The 12240-nt window shown below is 38.0% G+C and overlaps 1 protein-coding gene across 4 annotated transcripts in view; it reads right to left on the bottom strand.

Moving 5' to 3' along the window:
* cadm1a (cell adhesion molecule 1a) overlaps positions 1-12240 on the bottom strand; it is a 409871-nt gene that overhangs the window by 71633 nt on the left and 325998 nt on the right. For all 4 annotated transcript variants that reach the window (XM_067608757.1, XM_067608756.1, XM_067608758.1 and 1 more), the window contains 3 exons: positions 11948-12100; positions 11160-11297; positions 4283-4441 (listed from right to left, as the gene is read on the bottom strand). In XM_067608757.1, coding sequence (XP_067464858.1) covers positions 4283-4441; positions 11160-11297; positions 11948-12100 — 450 coding nt within the window. The remainder of the gene's footprint in view (positions 1-4282; positions 4442-11159; positions 11298-11947; positions 12101-12240) is intronic.

Raw genomic sequence — 12240 nt, 5'->3', positions numbered from 1 at the left:
AGAGTTGCTACACAAAACAGAAGATGCTACTGAAGAGCTGAGGCAGCTGGAAAGAAAATATAACAATGTTGTTTTGACAAACCAGTGGGGTGCTTTGACAGTCACCACTGTGCTATTCTTTGCAACTACGGAGTTTCTATTGTTCCCATTCTGTTGACTGTTGCTGGTGTTATCAAAGCCTTTTTGTCATCTTGGTGTGAGAGACTATCCTTTATTCTGGACAAAAATCTAATGTTTTATTCAATCTGTCATGTAGTTTAGGGATTGAATTTTGTCTTGCCGTGTACTGAAAGTTAGACTAAGACAAAAACAAATGCACAAACTTAAAAAGTTGATACATATTGGTTGATAATTTGACACAATGAGGTGCCCTGTTATAAATAAATAATTACTTTAATAATGACTTAGGGTTTGGAAGACCTTGGAGGGAATTATCACACTTATGCTGTATTATGTTCAGTGTTTCAAAGGAAAATTCTCATCAATCAATAATGAATATCCTTCATTTATTGTTATAATTTAATAAGAAATGTATGCATTTTAAGAAAATCTGTCTCTCCAACAATTGCCCCTTCATCAAAAGTAAGATTTGTGTCACGGGCATCTAAATTAATGGCTAACACTTTTGTCAACCCTAACCCTAACCCTAACTCATCAAATTAACCTGAAGACCACAGTTGAGTGCTGTTATTTTTGTTGTTATTTTCAGTTATCGTACATTAGATGGTGTAGATAAGTCACAATAGCATGATTACAGTTTTACAATTTTAATGTAAATTATTCCTGTTCTTTTCCCAGTTTTCAGTAGCCTAAATGCAAAATTTGGTACCTTCCATCAGCCAGTAGACAGAGGGATCAGGCTTGAGTTATGTTTTCAAGGGGGGCAAAGTTCCACACTGCTGTCCGACCTTCTCTGCAACAAACAACACATGTCTGGCCATCCATCTGTCTAAATCACGCCCTGTCAGTGGCCAGCATTCAGTCTTGGTGATGGACAGCAGATGGGAGAAGAGCCAAGTCTTCTGTTCAGTGGGCATGCATGGGTTTAGACAGTAGCCCTGTGGTTTTGTTTCCACTCCAGGCACTACATGGCATCCTGCAACTTTTTTCCTCTGCCCACAACGTCATCTGACCTTGTCGCCTCAGAGCCATAAACATGAAGGACGCTAGGCATCTGTAGGTTGTTTTGACAGCCTCAAGTAGTTATGGCGGAGCTTTCTTGTCTCTGCTTGATGGAAAAACACACACTGCACTGCCAGATCCGGATACTGCCACTTCAGTGGAAATGAAATAGTCTCTACTGTGTGCAAGAGGGCCATTATCATTATGCTAACTGAATTATTTGCTTTATTGTATGCCTCACCTCATAAGCACAGACAGCACTATCCATCTCTCCACAGCCAGCTGACCTTAAGGGAGAAACAACCAGGCAACGGAGCAAAACAGCTTGCTTTGCTTATACACATAAACATTACAGGCTTATTTAATTATGCTGTCCTTTCACCATGAGCTTTTTTTTTTTTTTTTTCTTGGAAATTTCTTACTACACAATGCACTCCATTCTACTCACAAATTGCCCACACAGTGAGTGAATGGAATGTAAATCACCTCGTGAGTTAGTAATCAATACACAAATTTGTATGTGTGGTAGTAGACTTTTTTTTATATAGGTCCTGTTGTTTATAATTTCCTACAAGAAACTGATATGAATCTAGATTCTTAAGAAGGTTCCAGAAAAATTAAAACATGTAATTTGGTACTATTATGTCCTGAACTACATACTAAGGAAAATAGAGGCTACAGTATTTTCAGTAATAATGCTTAACTTTTCTTAAACAATTTACTTCATGTTATCTGTATTTTAGAATATGCTGGTTAGAGTTTCAATGGACATATTGATGTTTGTGGGGTTTTTTTCTTAATAACCCTATACCAGTATTAGGCACTGTGATTTTTACAGGAAAAATTACAACCAATGAGCCACCATTTAAATTTCACATTTTGAAAACAAACAACATAAATTCTTTCTCCTGTGTTTCTTTTGTTTCCCCAGCTGTATCAAAAACGTACTGAACCGTGATGCCAAAACTGAGGCAGGCACCGAACCATGGATTTGTTTTATACAACCCTAATGTTCAATTAGTACACTTCCAATTAATTCATCTCAATTAATCGCTATAGTTTTTAGTCGGTGCACATAGAGTACCTAATTACATACTTCTTTCCAGGAAACATCAAGAAGGAAATATTAGAAACAAACCAGCAAAATAAAGTGCTAGCTCCAAAAGAAGTCAAATAACATAATTTTGAAAACATCACCTTTCACGTTTCTATATATATGCCCCATACAAACAGTAATATACCTCAGTCAACTAGCTACAAATGTATTATTAAACTGTACGGCAGAGAGATCACAGAGAAAGTAGAGTGCAGGACTGACTCTGCCTGTTTGTTGCCCATTGCAGTATGTGCAGAGCATGACAGCAGAAACCCCTGCATGAAGCGGTGTGAGACGCTGAGCTGGGTGGTCAATGTGAGCTCCCTGTTATCAGAGGCCAGCAAAATGCCATGCTGCCTCTGTAGATGAACTGATCTCCTCTTCTTGCTCTACCAGGGAAAGGTCAGATAGCTAGAGAGGAGGTTTTTTTTTTTTTTTTTCATAGAATGCTAGGGCATGCCAGAGGCCAAAGACATGAGGTTACAGTTGCATTAAGTCCATAAAAAATGCATCAAATGTATTTATTATTTTGCATCAGGTACATGGCTGAGGTTTATTTAGTTACTTGTCTACAATCTCCAGTGTAATGGTAAGGTCTGTGATCTTTACTTTTCATTTGACCTACCTACTGGCCTAATTAATGCTTTCTGTTGCAAACACTCGGTTTGTAATACAGGTTACTGAGTTTAGCTATTTTCTTATTTACCATTGTCACACATGTATTTGTAAAACAATAACAGAGTGAGAATGTGTGCACAAACATTTGGGGAGGTGAAAATTAAAAATAAGGTGAGACAAAAAATCAAAGCAGTATTTTTATTGTATGTTCTTAGCCAATTTCACTAATTTGGCACATTTTTTTTCATTCTACACACCCACTACACCTGCTATATTTAGAGTATAATATACCAAAGGCTAATTTCTTTGTACTATAATAACTAAAATGTTTCTGTGTGCTCATGTTAATTATTATTTTATTAACTTATGTTCTTTTTATTAAATTCTTTACTCTATAAAAAGCAATTTTTAATTAGAGTCGTATGAACAGAATTATTGCAGAGTGTATTTCTGACATCTGATCATCACTGATTGAGATAACATTAGTGATGATGGTTTACAGGTGCATGTGCAACGCATTAAAGACATTTTGGGAGACATAAACGCTCACGGCTGTGTTGTTTTGGATGACTTCTCCAGTATGACGGGCAGTTAGTAAAATTGCACATTTTTTGTTATTCTTATTGAGACACCAGCAAAGTAGACTAAGGTGTTTATATGCAAAGATTTATAAATGTGCCTGCAATATATGGTTAATTAAGGCAGAGGAAATCAGTCTCATGAGCAGAATTGGCTGCAGATACAATATTTGTACACTTCATAGCAGTATATTATCAGGTAACTGTGTCTGCGGTGTACTTTCATTCTTCTTGGCAGGTGTTTTAAGACTAAAACACTGTCCAATTTAACATATTTTTGAGCCCCAAATGACAGTGGGAGACAATATAGTTAATACTGATGGCACTAGGGCATCTTAATAGATCTTAATAGTGATGATTAAGGGTAAAAAATAAAACTTTGTAGACAGAAGTGCAAAGGTAACCTGATACCGTGCATTCATATTTAATTGGAAGATGTTCATAAATGTGCTATTTTTCTATTTTTTTTTGTACTTGGTATTCATCACACATGCAGATCTTTTCCCTCTAATGACAATGCCATGCAGCAAAATTTCAGTCGGGAGAAATATGGGAAATTTATGTCATTTAATTAGTGGAAATGGAACAGTCTTCTCTACAGCAGTCCAATGCTCCCCTTTTACTCATCATAACCTGTGCATGGAGATGATTTCCCTTCAATGACATATGTGTCATACACCAACATTTTAGTTAGGAAAAAGTAGCAAATTTATGCCATTTAATTAGTGGGGATGGAACACTCTTCTCTATTGCTTTCCAATCTCCTGAGTTGAGCTGATGAGACATTACAAGACAGAAAAAAAACTTCCATAATGCTGCTTGAATATCCATGCTTATTTCGACTTTATTACTGAGCAGAAGTACTTACATTGCACCTCCAGGTATTTCTGTGCTTGGAAGTCCTTGACAGCGGGGTGGTCGATGATGCAAACCACAGGTACACCATCATCCTCCTTACTAACAGTGAATGTGAGTCGGCTGGTTACTGTGTACATCTTGTCGTAGGACAGCTCAACTTTGGGCTTTCCTATGGGAAACATTGACAGACTTAACACAGCAATACAGGTGCATTTTTCATATTTCAGTTCAAACATGAATGAGTCATAGACAATTCAACAAACTTCACTCACTGTGGACTGGCAAGACCCAGTCGGCATTTGCTTACATAAAGAACAAAATTCAATAAATCCTCCAAATTAAATAGTAAAATACGTTGTTGGTCCATGCACTCTAGAATGAGACAGGTAGGGCGACATCATTTGTCTGTGCCTTGAAAAACTCTAACATCTGCCGAAAAGTACTGTACTTCAGTTTTGTGACATGACACTATGGTCAAGGTTTGGTTAGGTTTAGGGAATGATCATAGTTTGGGTTAAAAGTACTACTTTGTTAAGGTTAGGAGAGCTTTGTCATCATGGATACCATAATAACCATGTCGTTAAAGTTAGGGGATAATCGTGTTCATAGTCATAATTCAATATAAACAATGTTGACTGACAGAAAAATGAATGGCACAAGGTTGACACATATAGGCAGACAACCTTTCACACCAACAAATTTCAGAATCTCCAATTAACCTATCCTGCATGTCTTTGGACTATGGGAGGAAATCAAGTCTTACCACTGACCACAATTTTTTTTCACTCACATGCAGTTCCTGATACATGAACTACAATGTCTACTTTATGGAGTTGGATCTAGAGTGAAGAGGTGAAAAGTTGGCTCTTGGTTTAAACTAAATATAGCACTACTTGTTGTCTTAATAATCTAAAGGTCATAGTTTGCTGGTTGATTAGCTTCCTGCTTCAGGGCTCAACTGATTTTCGGTGCATGTTTTCCCACACATATGGTTTCATATAGTGAAAACTGAGCTCTGAGGATTAGGGTAGGTTTGCAAAGAAAAATATCAATAAAGTCTATTTTTATTCATAAATGTTTTGGAAAATATGACCAAAACTTAATATTTTGAACTTGTGTTGAATCTTTTTTTATGTATCATTGATTCCTCAGGGAGCACTTTTTAAACAGCTTGTCTTGTTGAGGGGTCAATCTGCTAACTTGAAAAAATAACAAAGCTGAAATCTTTCGACTCAAGGCTGCCAGCAAGGGAAAAAAAATCACTTGTTAAGTCCTGCCAAAGACAGCTATTATTTGGCTGCAAGTGCGATGTCTTTCTTCCATTGACCTTACAAAATATGTAGAGTGGAAGTGAGGGGGATGTCCTTGAGAAGGGGAATTGGCTAAAAATTGCCTACTGTCAGGGACTACTGTGTGACTGTGAATCACTCATTAGGCTTTATGAAGCCATATTTATTGTGTGGCCATCTTCTGTGCAGCACTGCCGGATCAAAGTAACCCTCCTCTGATTAGTGTCTTTGTAATATCACACAGACAATATGCTCTCAAATGCAATGAAGAGGATACCTCATCACAGTCATACAAAATAAGAGGGATAGATGTAGACAGTGCTGCACGGCAGAGTCGCAAAGTGAGATTGATTATTTTTATCTCTTTGCCCTACTTCCTAACTGTTGCACATGTGTGTCTGTGTCCCATCGATAAAACAAAAAAAAAAAAACTGGAAGCAAACAAATGAAAGCAAAGACAAATGCTGCAACATGAGAAAATATGTCTTAATGTGAATAGTTCCATCTATCAGCTTGTGTTTCAGTTTTTAAGATGTGTACCAACTGCACATCTACCCACTACCCTACTGCAGCTGAGCCACCCTCACCGTGGTGACAGCTGTCTCTTTGGATGCTGGGAAAGCAAACCTGTGTGATGTGCCTGGTGTAAAGGAACAGGTTGTCATGAATAAATACCACTGGAGGCCTCAGATGCATGCAAGCACCTGAAACAGGAACCTGAAAGAGTCTGCTCAAAACCAAAATGTCTTTTGAGATGCATGAAACCGTGGTGAGGAGACGTCTTTATTCAAGTCCTGGATTTCTGGATCTCTTGCTTTACAACTTCGCAATTCATTGTTGAAAAAAAATACTTGTGCAAGCCTACACAAGCTAAATGTCTATGGGTTAGGGTTGGGGAAACAATGGCACAATGGCAGGGAACCAAGGTGGGCAGGTAAAATAGAGATAAGCCATTACCTTAATTACTACATTTCCCTTCTACTTTATTATAATACAGCTTGTATTGGAGGCACATCACCTGCTCCCTGTTACTATAAGGTGTTCCTGCAGGTTGCTAGCCAAACCAAAGATGAGGCACACATTGTAAAGTACAGTAGTAAGCTGGTAGAGGTGTCTTAGCAACCGGTTATATTAAAAATGATATAATGCCATAAGGATAATGCATGTAATAAATCCTACTGCTCAGTTCTATTGTGAAACTGGAAATAACAGAAAAGGAAACTACACTTTGTGAGGTACATTTTGCTTTCAGCCCTGTAGTCACTTCTTTTCTCCTCGTCTGGACTGAGCTACTGTCACATGACCATAGAGCAGCCACCAACTCACTATCCATTTGTGCTACATAGAGACAAAACAAATGAACCCTGCTGTGACTGGTAATCATTCCTAGAAGAAGGGAGGAGATAAAGAGATGGTTTCATAAAATGGACATCTGGCAGTACTCGAAATGTGCTGCATCAAATATTAATCTGTTCAAGCAGGGCAACACACGTGTGTCAAACACTTTTTTCTTATGCACAGAAAAGAGGCATTAAACTGAGTTGATGCACATTAACCACTACCACTCTAGTCATTCAAAAAGATGCTAGCACTAGTCACAATTGCTCTGCAATCTAACTGGCTTGCCAACTGTCAGTTATTAAAACTAAGTTGCTGGCCAATTAGATAACATGGTTTATTTAGGAGTCACATTTGTGCTATCAAGTCCTGTCTCGTTATCTGCAAACCATGGCTCTTTTGTGGAGTAGTTTGTTCTCCAGCAGAGAAGGGTTACATAAAAGTAGAGCTATGCTTCCTCTCTGTTCCCTCAAAGGCCAGCACTGTCAAGACCATTTGCTATTGTTAACGGCACAAATGTGCATGTCAAAGTTCCCTTAAGTCGAAGTCGACAGGAAAGATTTGAATGGATTTATGTTGCCCCCGCTGAGCATGACAATTCCATTCAAAGGCTACAGCGCTGCTCTGCCGGCCACAATGCTAGTGAGCACAGTTTGTTGGAGGCTTTATCATGTCTGGTCCCATTATCTTGTAACATAGAAGAGAGATCGTTTTCCAGCACTCTTATTTACCAGTACAGCCCATACGAAAAAGAAAATACATATTGGATTAGCACACTTAATACACTGCTTTCCAATCATATTTAGAACAGTGACTAACTTTGGAGTGGTGCTAGTAGAGCTGAATGTCACTGAAAACTGCAGTGGAAATTCAAGTGTTTTGTACATCCTAACACATACTCAGTTGGGCCTCTTTTTCTGTACCTCCTCCACATTTCACTTATTCATATTGTTTAGCCACATTCTTGTGGAGCAAGAAGGAAGTAGTGTCTAGTTAAATAAAATATATGTCTCCAGCTCTATTATTTAACCCAAAATATTATTTTCTTCTTTCAATCTTCCTGTTGAGGTAAAGCAGGGTAATTGAAATCACCCTGTGGATGTCTCATAAGACTTGAGGCTAATGGCTGTTCTGGTCTCTGTCACTCAATAAAGTGCCCTACCTAGTGGCTTTTTCTTTTTCCTTTCCTTTATTTAATCGTAAAACAATTGAAAGCAATGACCTGAACTGTTAGATCCTGATCTGTTTTGACTCCATTTATTCATGGCTTTCACTGCACTATAAGCTAAAGAGCTTGAGATATCAGTGTCAGGGCATATGTTAATAAATCTCTAAACAAGCAGGATAAGAGGAAAAGGAAGGAGAGGGAGATAAGTGAGATAATGGGTCTGTGCATATTAGGAGAAATTTCTGGATTTACACTGGCAAGCATGACAATTGCAACCTTTAAATGATATTTAAGAGAGCTTGATTATCCTTTAAGGTAATTAAGTTAAATTCTGGGGATGGTAAATTAGAAATAAGTCTGCCAGGCAAGGAGCCATAGCCGAAGGAAATATAAGTAATTCTGCCCTAGTGTCAGGACTCCACCTTCAGCCATTCTTTCTCTTCCCATCTTTCATTTTCTTGCACTCTTTTGTCTTTCACATTTTCAGCTTCAGCAGAGCAATACCAGGTTTCATTTTATAACATTTCTGCAGTGTCAACTAACTGTGAGTCAGTTGACATCCATCGGAGAGTTTCCCAATGGCTGCTAACTAGTTTGACATTGTCAACAAAAATGATATTGTTGAAATGCCCCCAATCATGTCAGTTGTATTTGCAAAGTGTAACATGACTATAAAACATGGACTTCATTACTGGGTTCCAAATTGTTTCAGGCTGTCATCTTTTTGCCTGTGGTGAAAATAGATGAAAGCATATGGCATGCTCACAGAGCAGTGTTGTGAAAGGTGAGCATTTAAGTACCACTGGGCATTGTGCTATGGCAAAAAAATAAATAAATCTATCAACTGTGTAACCTCAAAGAGTGCCAAACCTATTCTGTGAATGGCCATAAATTCCAACAAGTGTGAGAAAACAGAATGGGCATGGGGTTGAGGGGTTTTCTACCATTCAATGAAACAAGCAAATGAGTACCGTTTGAATGCTCAGTTCAAGAGGTGTTGAATATTCAGTAAAGGGGGGGGATATTACTAAAACCAAATAAAAACATGCTGAAACTAGAAAAGTGCACTCAGCAGAGTGCAGATCTCCACCAGGTGTGTCTGAGGGCAAGTGTAAAGATGTATAGAGTAATATAATGGTATTGTAACTGTGCATCCTCCTGGGTTTGCCTACCTGTATAAACTTAATAAAAATAAACGGAATGATAAGTCCAAACTTCTCAATTTAAACATTGTTTAAAATTTTTTCTATGGATGTCAGTTTTTGAGCCATGACAAAGGCCAAAATGTGGCCTGTGGTTTTCAGCCTAGCCAGTTCACAGAAATGCCTTTTGCTGCAATTGTTGTTGCATGGTCACTGGGGAGGAACTTGTAGCCACTAGTTCTTGGGTCTATTACTAGTGTGGGAGAAATCTCTAAATTAAAAACATCTTAAAATTCTACCACGAAGGATGTTTATGTTGGGCTACAGGAGGAAAATTCCCCACCAGCCCCACTTTCCTCAAGGATTAATTTGATTTGATTGCTAATTATTATCTAGAATAATGAGGTTTTACTTTTTATGTGGATCACCTGTCCTCTTAACTGATCACACACTTAAATACTCACATTACTGTACAGATCTGTCACTTGTCTCTGACATTAAGGTACTTCAATGACATCAGCGACCACAGGAGCATTATCTTTGGCTATTGTATACTTACAGACTAAGCATTGCCAAAACCTGCCTGTATACACTGATCATCAGAAACACAGCATTACAAGATTTGACTGAAAGTCAACAGTCAATTTTTTGTGATGTTAACAGCTAGTTTGTAAGCCAACAATGTGCTTTGACCTTGGCACACTATTCACAATATTCTTAGTTTTGAGCTGACCACTAAGGGTTTAATGTGCTGCGGTGTAGAGGTGACGCTGCTCAGGGCTTTATACATAGTTTCTGATTAGGACCTTTGTTTCAAAGTCTTTACAAAGCTTGCTGTCTGAGCTCTGAGGTGGAGCGGCCTGGCAGGAGGCCTGTTCACCCCTGAGCTTTGCTCAGACTTCTAAAGCTCTGCTACCTTTGATGAAGGCATGAAAGTTGTCATGGTGCCAACAGGCTCTGGCCACCAGTCCATATTCATATTGCTTTAATGGAAACTATTTGAAGCCGCAGCACAGCTCCATTTAAAAAGCAACAGCATTGATGCAAGCATTAAATACGGAGAGCAAGCAACGGAAGAAAGAAGCTGGCGCAAAATGGTTTATTTATACACATGGTATGGGGGCTTAAACAATGCATATGTGCATGCAAAAGTTAGATTTTGACATGACTTGACAGGAGAATGTACACACCTGTACTGAAACTCCTGTACAAGAGCATTTTGGAAACAATGGGAATTGGAACATAAATATTAAAGTAATGAAATAAAGGACCTTTCTCTTGGAATTATTTTTATTCCTTCTTGACCAACACAGCATATACAATAATTAACGATACAGCAAAGTCTGCATGTTGTGATGGTCAACAAACATCAGACTTTAGCACAGAAGACCGTTGGTCATTTGCTTTTTTCAACCACAAATCTATATTTTTTTTTCAAAAGCAAGACAGTGATTAACCCCTAACCTTCACCGCATGGTTGTTATTGTAACCATGGCAAGAGAGGTCCTTTAACCTTAAGTAAGTTAAACCCAAACCATGATGTTTTGATCTGAAAACGCTTCTGTGTCGTTCTGAAGTTCATGGACAAAGGACGTATTATATCATTTAATTTGGAGGACTTGTTGGGTAAGGAACACAAGAATCAGGATAGTTTAAAAGCATACATGGTTTTCTTTTTTTTTTTGGTTTGCAGAAGTTTTTAGTGGAATTTATGGATGGTTCCATGTTTTTCAAAGCCAGGGAAACAATGGACGCTGGAAGGGTTTCATGTCTCTTATGGCCCCTTTTCTCTGCTTAATGAAACACAACATGTTTGTGTCCCAGAGGTATTCGTTCTACAGATAAGCAATAGAAACGTAGACAGAAGTTTAACTCAGAGGTTCTGCACTACAAGTGCCTGATTGTATTTGGAGACACAAGATTTTCTCTTTGGATGTGGAGTAGACCTACCTGGGAGCTCTTTATCTCCCTTCATCCATCTGATGGTGGCGGCAGGCTTACTGCTCATAGCAGTACAGGTCATCTCTGTCTCGTTACCCTCACTCAGGATCTCATCCCGGGCTTCAATGATGGGGTTACCTGGAGGAACTACAATGGAACACAAACACAAGTCTGTAAACACTGGGGGAATATAGTACTCAATTCTACACCCTCAGTATTACAAGCTAATGTAGACAACAGACCTGACACAGAAGAGATGGATGAAAAACCATTTGAAAGTCTGTTAAATCTGATATTTTGAAGCATATTATGTTAATTAGATATGTTAAGTAGTACAATATGCTAACACTGAACATTTCATAAACATCTGATCTCAGATAACTACCAGAAATATGTTGTGTTCACATTTTGATTATGTATTTATTTATTTATTTATTACATTAACAAGAAAGGCATGACTATATTTCACAAATCTAAAAATATGCAACAAGCATGCTGATTATGTTCGTATGAATAAACAAAAATGAAACAAGAAACAAACAAAAAATATGTAAAAAGAGCACACATTTAAAACTCACATTAATTACAGCAACAGTTTTATGTTGCTGAGCCATAGTTAATTAAATGTATTTATTAATTAATTTAACTTATAGTGAGCTGCGAGCATGTTGCTCAACACGTGTGTATGCTGTCTTCCACAGTCTAAATGTTGATTAATTGTCTTTACCAGCCTTCTATCTATAACACTGAGTGTTTGTATGTGTATGTATTTGTGTGTGTGTGTTTTGTTGTTGTACTTAGCACAGTGATGTCAGCGTAGGCTTCTTGCGGAGGGTCTGTGTAGAGCTGGCAAACATATCGACCCTCGTCTGACAGCGAGACATTAGAAAGCGACACCCGCAGCTCGTTGTCTGAGAAGTTCACCAGCTGAAAGCGAGAATCTTTCAGTGCTGAAAGAGAAAAACAACAAGCAGTTTTTTAAAAAAAAAAAAAATTCTGACATGCTCATAAGTTTACATACCCTGGTAGAATTTGTGAAATATTGGCAATTTTTTTGGAAAATATGACCTTGATCATCCTGAAAACTTGT

Source organism: Thunnus thynnus, chromosome 13 (assembly GCF_963924715.1).
Source record: "Thunnus thynnus chromosome 13, fThuThy2.1, whole genome shotgun sequence".
NCBI classification, from domain to species: Eukaryota; Metazoa; Chordata; class Actinopteri; order Scombriformes; family Scombridae; genus Thunnus; species Thunnus thynnus.
This window is presented reverse-complemented; position numbering and strand designations above follow the sequence as displayed.